The sequence below is a fragment of the Exophiala mesophila genome, assembly GCF_000836275.1.
Source record: "Exophiala mesophila strain CBS 40295 unplaced genomic scaffold supercont1.2, whole genome shotgun sequence".
NCBI classification, from domain to species: domain Eukaryota; kingdom Fungi; phylum Ascomycota; class Eurotiomycetes; order Chaetothyriales; family Herpotrichiellaceae; genus Exophiala; species Exophiala mesophila.
The window spans coordinates 803,586-822,320 of record NW_015622505.1 but is presented as its reverse complement, the minus strand read 5'-3'; the positions used below and the strand labels follow the sequence as shown (position 1 = coordinate 822,320).

At 51.3% G+C, this 18,735-nt stretch overlaps 6 protein-coding genes across 6 annotated transcripts; 3 read left to right on the top strand and 3 right to left on the bottom strand.

Moving 5' to 3' along the window:
- Window positions 1-6,290: 6,290 nt before the first annotated feature.
- On the top strand, window positions 6,291-8,049 carry PV10_02208 (uncharacterized protein; the record flags this gene model as incomplete). Its single annotated transcript, XM_016366497.1, has 6 exons — window positions 6,291-6,359; window positions 6,410-6,878; window positions 6,935-7,125; window positions 7,184-7,343; window positions 7,401-7,660; window positions 7,714-8,049. The coding sequence occupies 6 exons, from the start codon at window positions 6,291-6,293 to the stop codon at window positions 8,047-8,049; spliced, it is 1,485 nt and encodes a 494-aa protein (XP_016226015.1).
- On the bottom strand, window positions 7,030-8,893 carry PV10_02207 (uncharacterized protein). The gene has a single exon (XM_016366496.1). It carries the CDS (start codon window positions 8,836-8,838, stop codon window positions 8,515-8,517), a length of 324 nt encoding a protein of 107 aa, XP_016226014.1. The 5' UTR covers window positions 8,839-8,893; the 3' UTR covers window positions 7,030-8,514.
- A 736-nt stretch (window positions 8,894-9,629) lies between these two features.
- On the top strand, window positions 9,630-11,428 carry PV10_02206 (uncharacterized protein). The gene has a single exon (XM_016366495.1). It carries the CDS (start codon window positions 10,122-10,124, stop codon window positions 11,097-11,099), a length of 978 nt encoding a protein of 325 aa, XP_016226013.1. The 5' UTR covers window positions 9,630-10,121; the 3' UTR covers window positions 11,100-11,428.
- A 9-nt stretch (window positions 11,429-11,437) lies between these two features.
- Window positions 11,438-13,541, bottom strand: PV10_02205 (uncharacterized protein). Its single transcript, XM_016366494.1, has 3 exons — window positions 13,070-13,541; window positions 11,989-13,016; window positions 11,438-11,905 (listed from the first exon to the last, which is right to left on the bottom strand). Exons 1-3 carry the CDS (start codon window positions 13,314-13,316, stop codon window positions 11,462-11,464), a joined length of 1,719 nt encoding a protein of 572 aa, XP_016226012.1. The 5' UTR covers window positions 13,317-13,541; the 3' UTR covers window positions 11,438-11,461.
- An 848-nt stretch (window positions 13,542-14,389) lies between these two features.
- On the top strand, window positions 14,390-16,614 carry PV10_02204 (uncharacterized protein). Its single transcript, XM_016366493.1, has one exon. The coding sequence runs from the start codon at window positions 14,520-14,522 to the stop codon at window positions 16,293-16,295; it is 1,776 nt and encodes a 591-aa protein (XP_016226011.1). The 5' UTR covers window positions 14,390-14,519; the 3' UTR covers window positions 16,296-16,614.
- On the bottom strand, window positions 16,454-18,669 carry PV10_02203 (uncharacterized protein). Its single transcript, XM_016366492.1, has one exon. It carries the CDS (start codon window positions 18,401-18,403, stop codon window positions 16,838-16,840), a length of 1,566 nt encoding a protein of 521 aa, XP_016226010.1. The 5' UTR covers window positions 18,404-18,669; the 3' UTR covers window positions 16,454-16,837.
- Window positions 18,670-18,735: the final 66 nt, after the last annotated feature.

The following is an 18,735-nucleotide window of genomic DNA, read 5'->3' as shown; positions in this document are numbered from 1 at the left end:
TAGATCTAAGTGCATAAGAGTCTGATTTCCTGCAGCATCAGAGCTTGCTAGGATGGAGCGTTTAAAGGCAGACAGGAAAGCAGGCTCAGGCGACTCGTTGGCTACCTGAACATCAAGGACTGAAGGCAACACCCTCTCTCCAGGCCAGCTGGATTCGAGGGATGGGCTTTGAAGGTGTCTTTCCATATAGTTGAGAGGGACATGGAGTGAAGCTAGTGTCAGTAGAACGGACGAAGGTGTTACTGTGGACTGTCATTCATACGATGATGATGAAGGTTCTGCCGGATCCCACCACGAGGTTCAGACCTTGGCGTTGAGATGACTTCGACCGAACAACTTCGACCGAATATCTTTGTAGCTCCGGTGGCACTCCTCTCCCGAGGTCCCTTAAAAGAGTCCAAGACTTCCCCAGATCGATTTTCACGAGTGGGGATATTAACGCGGAGGAAGAGGCCTAAGAGAAAGCTGGGCCTCCGGAAACTTGGTGGGGTAGGCCTTGAAAAGAAGGACTACCCTCGACCCCATTGCCCTGTTCTCCATTCACCCTCTCCCGCTTGGAACCAGCTTCCCCGATGCCTCTATCTTACCCCAGGATTCGTTTATCATTGTCCCATGTCAGAAGATTACCCCGGACTCGGGCTTAGCCCAACTCGCCCGGCAGAAGGGGCTCGAATCACTCGACATACCAGTGTGGCTGATGGTTCGATGACCAAGGCAGCATCAGATAAGACAGTCAGTCATTGATACTCTCTCCCGTCAATTCTGACTCAATTCTCTAGTGCAATGTGTGTGGTCGTTCATTCGCTCGAAATGAGCACCTTGCCCGACATCGAAGAACTCGTATGTGAATCCAGACGAAATGGGGCACTGGCACCGTATCCGACATGTCGCTTCTAACGCAAAACCTTCTAGATACCAGAGAACGCCCATTTGATTGTCCTCATTGTCACATCAGGTTTCCCCGCGCAGATGTGCGGGACAAGCACATCAGAAGGTTCCACGCGCCTCCAGGTATAGGGCAACCTAGATTGAAAAAAGCCACCGCTGTTCAACAAAGGCGATCTAAGCATGCATGCGACCACTGCCGCAAAGGGAAATTGAGATGCGACGAACAGCGGCCCTGCAAGTCCTGTTGGACTAGAGATCTCCCATGCATCAGTTCTGGCGTCAAAAAACCACCGGAAAGGCCGAGGAATTTTGCCGTTGGCGCAGATACATCGGCCCTTCAGACAAGCACCCGCGATCCTTCCGAAGTTCTGCTCAACAACGATGTGTGGCACCCTGAAAGTAGTGATTCATTGATGACCAATACCAGTCCTTATACGACCACTCTTAATGGCGCTGAACTTGATATATTGACGAACATGGATGCTTCGTTTCAAGCAGCTTCAGTTATACCAGTGGATCAAGACTCAGCAACCTTTACCGAGAAGAGAGAGAATCTTCCATTGTCAACCATCGAACCCCCTTTCGCTCCCATAGTTGGGCTTGGGTTTGACGAAGCAGGCCTAACAGAGTGGAACGAGGGAGATTTCCCTCTCGTGGATGAGATATGGGAGCTTCCTATGCAGGTGCGTTGATGCCTCCTCGACTCCGTGACTGTGCTTCAAGGCCGCTAACTGATGCCGTAGGAGGTGGAAGCCTGGCTTCAAGACCTGACTGATCCAACCGAGATACTATGGCCCCAGATTGACACGTCGAATAATCAACGACTTGCCGGGGCTATCAATATCATGCAGGAGCATGCAAAGCTACGCTCGCGGGCGTCCAGCCCTACGTTGCACGAGGCAAGACGGACATGGTATTCAGCACCGCCCCAGCTTCAGATATATGACAGCGAGGTCATCAACATACTTCTCAATGTTGGTCGCCGTCACTTGTCCGCCACGTTTGGTATTTATGCCGATTTTGTGGCAGGTGAAACCACACCGCATGAGTTATGTCTCGCCATGGCCGCCCTCGGCGGCTTGTTTTGCAGCGTCGAAGGCAGCGTCACGATTGCCAAATCTCTATACAACGATGCCAGAAGAATTCATTTCGAAAAGACCGATTCTCAGCCACAGCCATCATCATTCAAGCAAGCGCTCGACACTGTCAAGACCCACATTCTTCTCGCTGTTTACGGCATCTGCAGCGGCGACAAGCGGAGCTATGAGTTCACGGAGGCTTTTCACATGACCACAAGGCAAGCCATGAGATATTGCCTGCAAATCGCTCCCTGTGAATTGGAGCCTGCCGATGCTAGAGAGCTGTCACTAGCACTGGAGGGACTGGAAATTCTCGAATGCTATCGTGTCCTTCTCCTCCAACGCCCACCGCACTTTACATCAATGAACTATAATCAGAAGCAGCAACCACCTCTGAAGTTTGATTTGACACCACTGTTCAGTCCGACTGCCCACTCTACGCCGGTTGCTGGTAGCCTACGCGAAGTAGTCAACTTGGGAATCCGCACTTGGGCGGCCAGTCCGCGTGGGCATGAGTACACGCGCGTACCACAATTATGGAGGCCTGAGTTCATTGAGCTTGGATTGGAACGTTGGGCGAGTGCGCAAAGCTCATCTCCGAGGACAGCAGACCTCCCATCCACCCTTTTGTACCACCTGGCCCATATTCATCTCCAAGTCAATCTAGGAACACTCCAGAGGCTGGCTCGCAGCTTCAAAGCGAATCCCAGAAGTCCCAGCGATGAAAAGGTCTCCGACATTGTCCGCCGATGTACCCGTGGTCCATCTTTCAAAGCTGCCGTTTGGCATGCTGTGGCGATGCTTCAGGATATCAAAGATTATGTGGCGATATCTAGTCGTCGTCAACCAGAGTTTCTTGAACGGCCTCATATCCTGGAACCACCGCACCTCCCATATTGTATCTATTTCTCCACTTTAATGGTGTGGTATAGCGACTTCGTTGTCGCCGGCACGCCTTCCATCACAGGAAACACATGCATCGAGAACGGAATCCATCTTCTAGGTATGCTCAATCTTCGGGTTGCAAGGGTGCTCGCGAACGCGCTGCGCGAACTTTTCCAAGATGACGATCGGAATACTTGAAATATACCCTTTGGCTCAAATTCATATTAGTTGTCTACAGCAAGATTCTATTTAACGATTTTCCTTTGAGGAGGTAGTATTTTCCGGCATTCATTCTTGTAACCCGTATTCACCTAGTAGAGCCGCTCCATATTAGTGATGTCTGAGACACCTTGGTGTTCGACTACCGACGCTCCGATGGTCCGGAAAATCGGGAGCTCTGCAAGGCGGTTGGCAACTGGATGTAGAGTGGGCAACAACTTGCGGCCCAGATCGTGGAACTCCAGTCTGGCACTGCTCCTGTCCGCTGCTTGTACCGACTTGACGGTCGGTCTGGAGTCGGTCAAGTGGAGGACGGTGTAGTCGGAATCAGGTGTTCCAATCTCTGTGGAGGGAATGTATTTGTGCACCAGCACACCCTCACCTCGATCGATTTCCGCGGGATCCTTGTCGGTCGTTTGTAGACCTGAGATCTCCAACGTTGCCCACTTTGCGCCCCTCCATGAGACATTGGCTCGAAAAGAGGTAGTATGCCTCGAGATGTCAATGTCCGAAAACAGTTTGGGAAATCCCAGCTCTTCACGGCCCGTCAAGATGGGATCAGCCAGATTCTCAACCATAAGTGGACAGTAGGTGCCTTTCCTGACAACGCCGTCTGTACCTTTGTAGCACACGCCGTGGATGTCGAGCTGCAAAAGATCGTATCCGCTTCCACCAAGCCATGCCATGTTGCGCAGAGACTTGACAGAGACCGAGACTTTAGCCACCGTATCTCTCTTCTCGAAGTAGTATCGTGGGCCTGGGAAGAGATTTCGAAGCAACGTCGCGCTGGTCTCGAAGAGAACCGTCGCGCTTGTACTGGTGGACTGACCCAGGGACGCCGTGAAAGAGTTTCCTAACGCATCCTGCCTTGGACTTGGTAGGAGGCCAAACGCAGTCGGCTGCCGCCATCTGACTCCTCCCTTGTGAGCTTTCAATCTGTAATTTCGGAGCTGTTGCGTAGAGAAATGCACCTCATCATGACTCAAGGCGTAGGACATGTAATCGTGCACTAGACCTAGAGTTAGTCGAGGGAACATGCGAGACAGAAGATGGTGGAGCATCAAAAGCCTAAGGTGGTCGAGACTTACATTTGAAAGCTGCCACTTTCTTCGCTTCACTCCCGTCAGATGCCAACCCGTCCCTACCGACCTGTCGACTGAATTCTTGAATTGACGAACCTCTAGTGTAGCGCACTTGATTATACAGCTGGAGTCTTTCTGGAACGTCGGCTGACGAGGCGTTCTCCAACAGGATAGACAGCGAGACACCATCTTCGATGGCCATGGCACCGCCTTGGGCCAGATGGGGTGTGAAAGGATGGGCTGCATCTCCAATCAAGACCACTCGCTCGGACACGAAAGTAGGAAGCTGTTTGAGGTCAAAGAATGGGAAGACCTTGAGGTCTGCCGGATCCACTTTGTTGAGCATTGCTAATATACTCGGATGCCAGTCCTTGTATACCTCCAGCATTGCAGATTTTGAAGCCGACTTGTCATAAGTATCGCCCGCATCCGACAAGTGGGCCGGGTGAATGCACACAAAGTTCAAGAGCTTGTTGTTAGAAGTTGAGTAGACGACGATTTTCCGATCCGCCGCGTACCACAAGTCCATGGAGCCGTCGGGTCCAGGCACAGCCGCTGTTTCAGGATCATCCAGCACTATCTGGCGTTCAATGATGAAGCGGAAAGCACTGGCCTCAGTCTTGAAACTTCTTGCGGAACTGAGAATACTTTTACGGGACTTGGAATGTACACCATCCGCACCAACGATGAGGTCGCCTGATCGTGTGGATCCGTCTTCGAATGTGACAATGGCCGTATGTCCATCCGTAGAGACTACTGGCGAGGATGTATGGATTGTAACCGGCTCACCGATGCCATGTTTTGAGACTGCTGCCTCCTTTAACTGGGAGTGGAGATGGGCGCGGTGTGCCATCAGCCATGGCTACCATTGTCAGTTGCCATGTAATTTTATTGCGAAGGAACGGGAAGGCTTACGTTTTGCCAACGCGCTGCTTCTGCTGCGTTGTCCTGGACACGAAGAAGATCGTTGTTCGCTGACAAAAATCTGGTCTGCAATCGGTCAGAGATAGTACATGATAAATGGTTGCAAATTCATACCTGAAGGAGCGGGACCGCACCACTGTCTCTGGGATCGATTCCAAGATACTTCAAAACGCCCATGGCATTAGGAGTTAAATGAATTGCGGCTCCAATTTCACTGGCGAATCCAGACTGCTCAAATACTTCAACATGGTGTCCTCGTCGTCGCAAAGCAATGGCGGCCGCTAGACCACCAATGCCAGCACCAGCTATCAACACATTCAACCCTGTGTGAACGGTGTGAGTAGTGCCATTGACACCACTATCGCCATTTGCCGGCCTAGTTGCTGGAGATTCGATTGAGCCCATTTTGATTTGTTGGTGTTCGTGATATGGGCGATAGTTGCAACGACAGCAACAATAATGTGAATTTAAGGCTATGTTTATGTGATGCGAGCACCAGTTCGAGCCTCCACGGATGGCCTCCTTCCATAACACACTACAAACTACGGTGGAGACCCTCAAAAATGACTCCGTTAAGTCTCCTTTCGGATGCTGGGGTTCATCCGTGTATCCTCTGTCAAGTACGAATCTTTCGAACACTCACGAGATGCACGAAGTGGCAAGGCTTTATCTTCAGGAGATTAGATAAGAAGTATCCAAGTCTCATCAACAGATCAGTCCATCTTGTTATTGTGGTCTTCGTCCCACTGACGCCCTAAGAGTGCTGCATCGTCGTAAGCTTTTGTGCCTTACCAAATCTCTATTGCCAAGTATTTCCTTGGGTCAACCCCATGGCTCAGCAACAACGGAGCCGGCACCATGACAGAATGGCCGTGCAGCTTTTCATGAGAGGTTCCGCGGAAGCGAGCCAAGAAGGCGTCAACTCCCTCAATTGGTAATACCAAGATGAAGACTGGGAGAGAGTTGTGTCCACAATCTCAGGGCTTCTCTTCGAGTTCCTTGCGTATCCGGGATGGGGTAGGTCGGTGGGGTACGGGGAAGAATACCGCGGGGAGCACATCCGGGGTGGAGAAGGACACAAAAGGACATACCTGGTGAGCAGGGGGAATAAACTGCAGCAGAGGCCTTAATGCTTTTTATGCTATCAAGCGATATCTTGAGTGACCAGCAAAGCTAGGGAAGTGCTCTGTACACAGCGAGAGCAGTGGGAAACATGATAAACATGATGGACAACTACTTAATCGCAGGTTCCTGCTTACTAGTAGGATGGTTTATGTGGCAGGTCAGTATACATGATTTCAGGACGGAAATGTGTGTCCTAACGTAACGTAGGCGATTTGGAATGTGTTTCTCTCGCCGTTGCGTCACATTCCAGGGCCACTTCTTGCCAAAATCACTGGTCAATGGTTGATATTTGTCGACATGGCAGGTGACCGAACCCAGACTATACATGAACTTCACAAAAGATATGGCCCAGCTGTGCGGATCGGTCCAAATGAAGTATCGTACGCAGATGTTGAGACGGTCAAAGAAATCTACAGCCAGCAGACCGAGTTCATGAAAGCACCAGTCTACGAGGATTTTACCATAGGAGCCATTACCATGTTCAGCATGAGGAACAAGACAGAGCACAGTCAACGGCGACGGTTGTTGAGCCACGCCTTTTCGACAGCAAATCTGTCCAACACCGAACCTTTGATCATGGAACATATCCAAAAGGTGGTGAATCGCATCGATGGGTGTATTGGAAAAGAGATCAATATGCTGCTTTTGTTTCGCAAGCTCTCCTTTGATATCATTGGTACTTGAATTCCCTGGTCTTTTTGAAACGGCCTACGCAGAACTGATAGATTCTAGGGGAGCTGTTCCTGGGACGAAGCTTTGGTGGCCTCGACAATGATTCTACCCCTCCCTTTCTGGTAGACATGGACAAAACATTTATTGTGGCTGGCATCAAATCGAATTTTTGGCCTATTTACCAGGTTGTTCGATGGCTCCCTTTGCCGGCAGTGAAGCACTTTCTTAAATCAACAGATAGGCTTAGACAGGTGAGCCCAACTCATGTAACTATCTCAATCTTGGCGATGGAGCCCTGACTGGTGACAGTATGGCAAAACCGCGTTTGAAACGTATGTCGCACAGCACGGCCGAGACTCTGGACGGAAAGATCTTCTGACCAAGATCCTCAGTCCCAAGGGTCGTGATGAGACCTTGACAGATTTTCAAGTGTACTCGGAGATTGGGAATTTGGTGTTTGCAGGAACAGGTATATGACGCCATCGGCAGATTGAACAAGGTCGACATGTCGCTAATACGGGACCAGATACGACCAGCACAACCCTGACATACCTTTTCTGGGAGCTCACCCGGCGGCCAGAGTGGCAATTGAGACTGCACAAGGAGCTTTCGGCACAGTCAGAGTGGGTCAATGGCATACCTTCGTACAACCAAGTCAAGGACTTGCCTATTCTAGAGGCAGTGATCGCAGAAGCGCTACGACTACACCCGGCAGCTCCAGCAAGCTTGGTTCGGGAGACACCACAGGGAGGACGAGTGCTGAATGGAGTTCTGATACCGGAAAAGGTGGGAGATGTCCTTGCCTGTCGATTTCCAGCTAATAATTTCTCTTCTGGTAGACCGTCGTGTCGGCGCAGTGTTATACGACGCAACGTGACCCAGTCGTCTTCCCAAACCCCGATGCATATCTTCCTGAGCGGTGGATGGAACTTGGGGAAATGTCTAACGAGATGAAAGTGCTCTTCATGCCCTTCTCCACGGGACCGCGTGCCTGTCTGGGAAAGAACCTGGCAATGATGGAGTTGAAAATGATTACGGCCACATTACTGCGCAGGTTCCGTGTCAAGTCGCCGTCGACAACGACCGAAGAGAGCATGTCGATGAAGGATCACTTTCTGGTTATCCCTAAAGGAGGAAAATGTGATCTGATATTTGAGTGTTATGAGAAGGTTTGATGGGTGTGGTGCACAAGACGGCGTAGGATTAGGTACTTGAGCGAGTGATGCTCGTCTCATCGTGCAGGGTCTCGTATTGTTGTGCGTAAGATTGAGAGTGGACAGTACTGCCACAAAATGGTGAAAGGTCAAGCTTGATGTTGCGGTGATGTCCCAGTTGACGACGACTATCCAGAGAGAGCTTTAAGCTGCCAGTAGCAATGTCAAAGTGTATCGAGGACCAGCAGTAAAGTACAGATGTATCTTTTGTTGAAAGCAATTGTAGTACTTTGGCCAAGTCGAATATGCAAATACATTCGTAGACGCACTTGTGACCTTTCGAGAATCGTCGATTCACGTTTTATGTCTTGGGATCAACCCCATGGACGTGCTCAACTCACTCGAGGGTCAAAGGGATAACCCTAGATGGTCCAACAGGGTTGCCACTCCACATAGTTGTTAGGGCCATGAATGAATTTAGCGTTTTCAAGTTGCCAGTTCGTCGATATATCTCCTCATGGCCTCGAACTCGGTTTTGCCGGTAGAAATCAAATAACGAATCTGCTGGATATCCTGGACATGTCGATTTCTCTCAAACTCGGTCCTTGCATATGTGATAGGCTCGCCACGCCTATTTGCGGGAATTTTGTATAAACTGCGAACAATGTCGCGCCATAGTGTCAAAACCCGCTGTCGTTGGATGAATTGGTCCAAACTCAGGGGAGGAGGTTTGTTGCGAAGACGACCAGCAGCTCCAGCAGACGGCTTAGAACCGGTTTGATTGGCTAAGAGCCGTAGTGATGGGCGCATAGGTGCTTATAGTGTGCTGGTGAAATGTGCATAAAGTGTCGATAGGAATGGCTAGAATTAGAAGATTGTGTTGAAATATTTGATGGCATTTTGGTTGGAATTTCGAAGGAACATTTTGGGCGGAGCGGAGAGAAGAATCACGTGCGAGAGACTAGTGCCAAGGAAACACTCGTGATCGACTTGGCACTCTGGATGCTTTGCCACACAACTGATGCTGGTAGATCGAGATAGAGGCTTTTGATGAGCTGGTATGTGTCATAGGGCATACCTCTACACGTACATACAAGCATGTGATCGGGTGCAATAGGAGTCATTTGACCACGAATGAATCACGATGTATTGATGCGTCGTGTGAGAAGAGAACCGAATCACCTGCCAGCAGCCTAGCACCGCCACAGGCCATGCGCAGTGGTGCCTGGGGTGCCTGGCCAAGCCTACGGAATAGGTACTTCTTCGTCGTTCTGGGCTCCCCATGTGCTTGAACAGGCGGGGCTAAGGGCGTCCTTCGGCGCAGGGCTTCGGGCGCCAGGGCAGACGGCTGGCACGAGCCGTTCCTGCCTAAGTTAGTCCTTTGTTGAATGGGAAGGTGCTCTGTGCTTTCCCTGATCAACATCGACGACAACAATTTGGTCGTATTTTTTTTCTCTTTTTTCCACGCCTTCGTTGTGTTGTCATGTTGGCCTGATTAGACTGCCAGCAGATATCGAGAACTCGGCGCGGTGTCTTTGTCTTGACTCGCTCATCATTGTCGTAGAAGCCTTTCGACAGGTTTCGTCTTGCCCTTGAGCCAGGAACCACCGATATATTCCTCAGCCTCTCTGCTCATACCCTCACATCACAACCACCTTGCCTTTGATGCCCTTGGTATTGATCAACCCTATGTCATATCAAAAACCTACTTGGAGCCTCCTATCACCGCCCAAACACCACCCGCCAACCAGTGGCGCCAACTGGGAGGCTTGCGCGTTCCCTGCATGAGAAATCTGGGTCAAGTGACGCCATTGGCGCCCAAGTCTCATCCTCCCGGGGAGTCACTCGACTGTGGCTGGTACAGCTGAGAATCTGCCTCGCCTCAGGCCTCTCCTAACGTCCCACCTGACGAATTCTGTCCTGCTCTCCTACAGCTGATCTCCATCATTGTGCATCCCTGCGTCGGGTGATTGTGGCCCACAAAGGTTGCCTTCTGATACAAGACCTTATATCATCCGAGGCTGCTGGCTTGAGCCTTCCATTCTTTCCCCTTCTACGCCAAACAACCTTGATATTGTCACCGCTTGGTATTCATGTCCTCCCACGACGACTACGCTCCACGCTCCTCCCGTCGTGAGCGTCCGCGCTACGATGATGGCGGCGGATTGCCTTATCCAGACCAACAAGACCCTAGGTCCGCCCCTCGTCGACCACGCCACGATATCTCTCCTCTCCCCCAAGCTCCTGATCCTCGAGATGAACTTCCTCGTCGAAAGCGAGACGTCGATCCTAGAGACATTCCCTTCGATCACGGCCCAGATGGCATAAGAAGATCAAACACCGCTGCTAGACGTCGAAGTCCATATTCGGACCAAGACCAAGACCCAAGAAATTCCAAACGCGCCGTTGCCCCGGTCGCCTATGGTCGCTCTCGAGGCTACCGTGAACCCGTCCCTGAACCGGATTCATTCTATTCTGATAGAGAATCTGGCAAGGGCCGCTCCAGCAGGCGACCAAGAGATTATGATGATCACTCCCCAGAACCCATTCGAAGGGCTAGATCGACTCGAGACCCCGAACGCCGGCGCAGAGATGATCCCTACGACGCTGCCGAACCGCGATCTCGCCGTCACCGCAGCCCCGAAGACAGATATGGCGAACGTGACCGGGGCTACAGGTCAGATGGACGGGATGCGTATAAAAAGAGACACGACGACGACCGATATGATGATCGTCACCGTCCCCATAGGCGCGACGATGGCTATGTATCTGACAGAGGCCACCGTAGAGACAGAGACAGAGACAGAGACCGAGACCGGGATCGAGACCGGCATAGCGACAGGGACCGTGACCGCCGCCGCCATGATTCTGACAGAGATCGGGACCGAGATAGGCGCGATCGAGACCGGGACCGCGACCACGACCATGACAAGTCGAAAAAGAAAGGATTTGGCATGGGTGACGTCAATAAACTCTACGAACAAGGCCAGAAGCACTACAAGAGTGTTGCGCCTTTGATCGAGAAGGTGGCCAAGATGTATATGGACAGCAAAGGCGGAGGGGGAAAGTAGAAGAAGTTCCGCAATCATCGCCCCTCATGACTTATGATTTGGTCTTGTTTTATGGAAACCAAGAGCCTCCTGGAGAGGTCTACGATTTATGCTCGGGAGTTGGGATCACCTCCTGTCGTTGGAATACCCACGAAACTGAAGCCCTGCGAGGCATACGCTTCTTCTCTGCTACGATGCCCAACGCCATTCTTCTTTAACTTCAATTCACAATTCATTTCATTTACTTAATTCATTGTCGCATCGAGAATATACAGTCTGGGTGGTGGCCATTTTGTTTAGCCATATGTAACAGTATGCAATATCGTGTTGCCACGATGATCAACTGACAATCTCGCACCCACGGAACCATTGATTCACAACTTCTAAGCAGCCCCCTTCACCACCTCAAACCCTGTAAAGGCGGGCAAGACGGCCCTGATTTCCTTGACATATGCGGGCATCCCACCGGCATAATTGACCTGCTCGAAGGCCTTACCTGGCACGCTGCCACCCATGTAGGTGCTACGGGTGGTGGGCAACAAGGTTATATCGCTGAGTTCGTTGATATGGGCTTTCCACTTGTCGCTGGCTTCCTTGGTCGGGTTGACGTACTTGTAACCCTCGCGGTCGATCAGCTTGATGGCATCGCGGATCCATCGTCCTTGTACCTCGACGCTGGTAGGGCCGTTGGACAGCAAGGTCGGCCCGTGAGGCCCGTACAGGTGGAACATGTTCGGGTACCCTGAGATGGTCGTGCCTAGGTATGTGTTTGCTGCAGCTTTCCACTCCGACTCGAGACTGGTTCCGTTGATGGAGTTGAGACCCATCTGCCCAACGACGCAAAACATGGTCAATAGGAAAAACTTATAGACACCAAAATGGGGTCAGGGTGGTAGAGAGATATACTCACATTCGTCATGCTACCGGTCGTAATATCAAACCCAGTGGCTAGAGCAATAATATCAAACTCATACTCTTTACCGTCCTTGGTCCGGATTCCTTTCTCTGTAAATTCCTGGATTGCATTGCCTCCTTTCTCCGAAATGTCCACGATGGTCACGTTATCTTGGTCAAGGACTTCATAGTAATTTTGTTCCAGGCAAGGTCTCTTGACACCAAACGGATGGGGCGGCTCCTCCGGTATCAGGAGCTTACGCTTTTCCGGGTTAGTCACTCGTGGAGCTTGCTTTCGCTGCCAGAAATCATAGACACAGCGGTTGGCTTTCATGTCAAACAGATAGTCTTTATGACTTCCGAGCCACAGTCGAAAACCCGCACGTGCCCATAGAGCTTCGTACAGGGCCTCGCGCTCTTGGGGGGAATCTTCAAAGGTGCAGCGTTCTTCGAAATCGTAGGTGAACCCTGAAAAGTTGTGTTCGCGTAATCGGAATAGTTCCGGATACGCTGGTTTCAGTTTCTCTTGCTCCTCCACTGTCAAGTCACGTCGGCCCATAGGCAATGCGAGGTTGGGAGTCCTTTGGAAGACAGTCATGTGTTCAACCTGGGGTCCCCATTCTTGAATGATCTGCACACCCGAAGCGCCTGTGCCAACAACGGCGACCTTCTTACCTCGAGCATCAACGCCTTCAATGGGCCAGAAGGATGAGTGATGGATGATGCCTTGGAACTTATCCATGCCCGTATAGTCAGGAATATACCGCTTTGCAGCGAATCCTGCAGCGATAATGAGGAATCGTGCTTTGGCATTGCGTCCATCGGCGGTCTTGATTTTCCATTTTCCTTGTTGGGTGTCGAAGTCGGCGTTGGTAACGACGGTGCCAAATGCACAATCTTTACTGAGCTCACACACCTTGTCAAGATGGTCGAAATAGGCCTGGAGTTCATGCCAGTCTGGATAGTTGGTGGTCCAGTTCCAGGTGTTGTAGACTTCTGGGATGGCTAGTTGATAGATGGGTACTTCAGAATCAACACGAGCCCCTAGGTATCATTTGTGAGACGGAGACGGTACTGTCTTGATACTGTTTGCGTACCTGGATAGACATTCCATCTCCATGTTCCCCCAAAACTGGTACCCGCCTCGTATAGAACTGTCTTGAAACCTGCCTTGCGCATCTCATACAGCAAGTAAGTCCCGCCAAAGCCAGCTCCCACGATCAACACATCGACGTCAAGATCATCTGCGTAGGGTCCATCGGTTCTCTTCCGTTCGGCATACTCGTACAAATGACGCTTCAGAACACGCTCTGGCTTTTGTTGAGATTCAGAAGGATCACCCATTTTGGTCAGACTTGTTTGGTAAATTGGTAATGGGCCGGAGGGAAGAAACAGCGGGTTGTCCAAACTTATTCATATAGTAGGTTCGATCCATGGTTACCTATTTGGAAGGAGTGACCCCGCCGCAGGCTGTCCTCCAGACGGGCCAAGGGAGATGAGAGTGATTACTCCTCTTTCGCTTACGCTTATGGAAGATGTGGGAGACATTTAAAACTGGAGCTGTCGGTCCGGTATGGTAGTGTCGGTAGAGGTAGTCTCGAAGGAGCAACGACCAGCATCAGACCCATTCTCCCCGCTTCTTGGGGGAGGTACTTGATGCCACAGATGCTTAGGCGATCACGAAGTTCGGGGAAGTGGAATGGAAGCGTCATTGGCTGGTAGAAGTCTAAGCAGCATTAGAGTGGGTGTGCTTTCGGATATGAAACCTCGGTTCTCCTCATCTCGATCAAAAAAGAGAGTGGAGGTGTCTGTCCGATGAAGTGCGATGTAGTGCGAGACTTTGAGCCTGTAGTTGGACATGTTATGCATCGTGCCAATCGTTAAAAGACACGAGTGTCATGGAGACGAGTTTGTGTACTTGGGATAAAGGACTTGTTTCACTGACAGGCTGCGGGGGATCCTTGTATGCACGGAGTCCGTGAGGCTCTTAACATTAAGCATTTGGTGATGATAGTGTGATTATAGTACAGTACTAAGCTGGAGGGGGTGTCCTAGTTATGCTTTCATATTTGGCGTTAGAAAGGCTATTTCTGTGCTAACAACCCCGGAAAATAAACCTCGTGGTGCACCTGCCCAGGCCCCCAGGTAGGGTGGCCCCCAGGTAGGGTCAATCCCTCTTCAGGCGTTCGACACCTACAGTTCCAGGCTCTCATCCCCTAGAACAGGCGAATCCCCAGGCGATCGACATGCCTGTCAGGTAACCGAGGGCCTCGACCAGCATCTGTACAGTGCTTGTCTCGTGGATGACTCCCCCCGCACTCCATTCTCCACCCAATCATTTTTCACGCTTCTGCACGTCCATCACGTTGGTTGGAACTTTGGAACTGCGGACTTCATTCTCCACATTCACAACCACTATCACTATCACTACTAAGCACTCTATCATTCATCTCACTATCATTCACCAAACCCCCCACGAGCTATTCAACATTCACCAAAAGTCTTCACCCAGCGACGTTTTACTCATGACCCCAATCCTCCATCATCATGACGCGTCGAAAGCGGACACCATCTCCATCGGCTGCTCAGAAACGCGTTGCTTTCGAGATCCCTGCCTCCTTGCAGCAGTTTTCTTCAATTTCACGGTCACTGGCGACTAACATTGCTACACCGGATAATACGGGCCATCCAGGGCCGTTGAACGCCTCACATCCCTTGCCCACTAAGCCTTCGACTCCTGCCGCGGCTACTAAACCGTCGTCTAGGCCAGTCACCCACAGTCAGAAATTCACGCAGACCTCACAGAGACCATCAAGCGTTGGCAGAGAGGCTTGGATAAACCAGTCCGCCACCAAACCTGCAAATGTGAGTTCCGCCTCGACAAAGTCACAAACCTCAGCGACACAGGCGTCTCGAACAACACCACGCCACTCGTCCACTCCCACCCGCGCAGACTCAACCTCAACCCAGCGTCAAGCGAGCAGCAACCCTACATCAACTACCGCCTCGGCAATGGAACCTGAGCTGAAAGATGGTGAAGCGCCCACTCTCAAAACACATCCGAATCTGATTGCGGCTTTAATCGCAGCGAAAAGAGCAGAGAATGAGGCCATTGGTAACCGAGAACGATGGGCCAGACAACAAAGCGAGTATCGGGCGACAAAATCCCCTTCAGCCCAGCCCTCGATCGAGTCTCATGTAGAAAACGTCCAAAAGCCCCCTGCCCAACCCCAGCAAAGGGCCATATCCAATCCTCTCCCAGCACGACCTACCAAAACGACACCCAACGCCCGTCGAACCACCCAGCAAACAACCTCGAAACCACCAATCATATGTACAACGAAGATGCCCAGCAACCTGACCGCCACTCCAAACACTCAGGATCCGGAGGCCAGTGCGGCCATCTTTGAATCTCCGTTTTCGACTCCCATTGCAGAATTCTTAGAAAGGGCAACCGACGAGATGGGACCTGGTAGGGATTCTTTAGGCCTCAATAGTCCGTCTACTTCGGCACATATGGACACCAACAAGCCAAACCCTCCTCCAGCCCCAAGATCCAGTTCACAGCAACCCCAGCATCATGTGGTGGTACCTCCGCTATTTTCTGACAAGTCGACTGTGCAAAATCCGCATCCTCAACAACCACATTCTTCCAATCAAAATCACCAGCAGTTCCAACAAACCTCTACCTCGTCCACAATACCTCAGTACGGACGAGTCCCAGCACCTATGATGCAGTCCATGCCTCTTTCACAAACAACGACTAACCTCCAGACACACACCTCTATGCAACATGGACTGTCAATGGCTCAACCATACCCAAACGATGTGCAGCTGCAACAGCATCAACAGCATCAACCTCAGACAAGGCCTTATTATCCCCTTCCTCGAGGTCAACAAGGTTTTCATAAGATCGATCTACGGCCCCAATTCAACATCAATCGGATGCAACAGTCGGACAACAGCCGAATGAGTCAAGATCAAGTGGCAGCAACGTCATCATCATTCGATCCATCAGTAGGCATGAACTCACCTCACATAATGCAGACAGCAATGATGTCGAATACCAACGCACACTTGCCGAACATTATTCCATACTCTCGGATGATGCCCAGCACACCTCGTGTAGCGATGCCGTTCCCCCTGCCTGACCAGATCCCCACGTATGGAAACCCCGAGATCAGGGCGCCACCTAGGCCGACGCCACCACCGCAGCTGGGGACTCCATCCGGATTCATGACTGCTGCCGACATGGTCGCCGGCATCAATACTCGTTTCAAAATCGCGACGCCTAATGGGTTCTCGGTCCCAAAGCGGCATTGAAGATCGATGTGGCGGGTGCAATGTTTTCAGAGGCAGCAGCATGAGCTTGGACAGCAAAGCCCCTAGTCAGATGCTGTGATCTGTCTTAAAATTTATTTCACTTCCAATGACTTGTACACGTGTATAGAATTTGTTTGATTAGCGCATTGAGCGATGGAGTTATGATTTGTGGGGACAACGATTGGATACGAGTCTATGTACAGATATTCGGGGTGAGAGGGCATGTTTGATGGGTATGGGTAACGGACATGTGTTACTAAAATGATGTCGAGATAGATACGACACCGTCAATGAGATCAATGGGACCTAGAACATGTGGTAATTCTCAGTTGACCTGGGTTCCTGTCTCTTAGATTACTTTTTGTCAGATCTATGGATCGTTATCACATGACCAACAAGTGGTGATGGACTACCTGAGGCAGGTCCCTATGTCGGCTCACGTGCAGTGACACATGTAATGACGAAACTGGTTGGTTTTATCTTGTCTGAGAATGTCTATTCACATGTGAACATCGACTCAAGTCAGGTAGTTCATTCAATAATCACGAAAGAGACATCGGTTTCTTAGCCAGACCCTCAACCAAGTCGCCAATCAGGGCTCTCTTTCTCTTCCTCCGAATCTCCTCTTGGTCTTGAGCAGTGTCGCTCGACTGCACGACTGGCTGCTGCTGTGCACCATGAGTGCCATGTGTTTCAATCGACTCATCGTTGTCATTGTCATCCTCCTTCTCTTCAGCGTAGCTCCGTGGGAACCAGGCGCCGATGCTGCCATCTCCATGGGCGGTATACATTTCAATACCGTAGCCATTCATCGCATTGACACGCCATGCCATGGCGTTGATGCGACCTTTGCTGGTCAGGCGAGATATGCCGGCGGCGCTGACCCGTGATGACCTAGACCCGGACTTTTCGCTCTGAACTTGCGCAATCTTGATACCTTGAGTACGCAGGATCCGCACCATATTGCCTTCCCTCAACAAGTGTTGGAATATCATTCCTCGGCCATCGTCGTTGGGCCAGAATAGCATCTCTCGACCTGGTGCGTGGAACCCACTAGGCGATATCAGCGGCTGGAGTTGACCGGCACGATCGTTGCGGACTCGAGGACCGAAATGTACTAGGTCATTGCGACCGGTGGCAGCATCCCAGACCCGTATTCGTTGATCGTGACCTGCAGTCACAATCTTGTCGCCAGTAGGGGTCCATTGAACACTGGTGACAGGACCGTTGTGGGCGACGGCTTGGAAATCGAGAACGTGATGTCGAGCGGATAGAGCTCCAGTTGAGGGTGGCTCGCCTACAACGCCAATGGCATCGTCGTGATCGAGTGAGGCAAATGCGGCATTGGCACGTCGGATATCGAAGAACAATACCTTTCCGTCAGCAGACCCAGATGCCAAGAGATGAGAGTGTATAGGTGACCAAGCTAGAGAGTAGATTGCTCCATTCGGGCCGGACAGCGAGTGGGTTGATAGACCAGATCGCAGGTCAAGAAGGCGCACTGCTGGATGGGCAGTTCCAACGGCAATCAAAGGCGAAGAGTCGGGAACGGTCGACACAGCGTGTGTGTAGGGCGCATAATCGAGGGTGAATGTGTGGATGGCGACAAGGGAGGTCGGGGTGATGGAGGTCACCTTCAGAGTCTTGTCATACGCAGTGCTCAGCAGTGTGCTAGGTGTAGGATCGAATGGGTAGATGGAAATGGACGTGAGGGCGTGAGTGTGAGACTCAGGGGTGGCGCGTGACGATGATGCTATGGGATAATGGGTGGTTGGTGCCCAAGGCTGACCGCTGGGACTGGTCGACGAGGTCGAGGATGCGTGATTGTCCACATTCCATAATCGAATGATGGAGTCGGCACCACCTGTAATCAAGAATTGTCCGTCAATGCTATCGACGGCCAGACAATTAACCCCAGCTTGATGGGCGACTTGAATGGATGATGTAAGTGGGGGTTCATCGACTGTTGTGTCAGGCTTGGTCTGGGAGAGGGAGAAGGAAACGTCGTTGCGATGCACAAGCTTATCAATGAGACCCTCCTTGTGATGACGTCGCCATGCGTGTGGCGATGTAGTGCCCAGGACTTGGCCTAGGCGATGATAAGTCATACATGCTGTATTGCAATGGTGTTGAGGGCATGCTGAGAGGCAAGATGAGGCGTTTGTTGACGTTGAGTGTCAAGACGGTGGTGGTGGAGGTGGAGATGACAGTTTGGGGTTTGCACACGTGACCGGCAGACGAATGATGGTCAGGCGCAGAATGGCAATCTCATCTGCTGGCCAAAGGCCGAGGGGCCCTCTTGTCCATGTTCTAGGCGGGGGAAGGTCCATGGCATGCGTCACTTATGGTTACCTAAGGTACCTACTCGAGGTACTTAAGTAATCAGACAGGCTTGGAGGCGCCCTCGCCCCCTCGGCCTAACAATAAGGCTGAACCCCTG

What these genes read in the sequence shown, in the direction of transcription:
- PV10_02205 (XM_016366494.1), bottom strand. Translation starts at nt 13,316, where the DNA reads ATGGGTGATCCTTCTGAATCTCAACAAAAGCCAGAGCGTGTTCTGAAG. An exon ending in GAGATGGAATGTCTATCCAG is followed by an intron (nt 13,017 to 13,069) that starts GTACGCAAACAG and finishes AATGATACCTAG; the next exon opens with GGGCTCGTGTTGATTCTGAA. An exon ending in CGACCGGTAGCATGACGAAT is followed by an intron (nt 11,906 to 11,988) that starts GTGAGTATATCT and finishes GTCGTTGGGCAG; the next exon opens with ATGGGTCTCAACTCCATCAA.
- PV10_02207 (XM_016366496.1), bottom strand. Translation starts at nt 8,838, where the DNA reads ATGCGCCCATCACTACGGCTCTTAGCCAATCAAACCGGTTCTAAGCCG.
- PV10_02204 (XM_016366493.1), top strand. Translation starts at nt 14,520, where the DNA reads ATGACGCGTCGAAAGCGGACACCATCTCCATCGGCTGCTCAGAAACGC.
- PV10_02206 (XM_016366495.1), top strand. Translation starts at nt 10,122, where the DNA reads ATGTCCTCCCACGACGACTACGCTCCACGCTCCTCCCGTCGTGAGCGT.
- PV10_02203 (XM_016366492.1), bottom strand. Translation starts at nt 18,403, where the DNA reads ATGACTTATCATCGCCTAGGCCAAGTCCTGGGCACTACATCGCCACAC.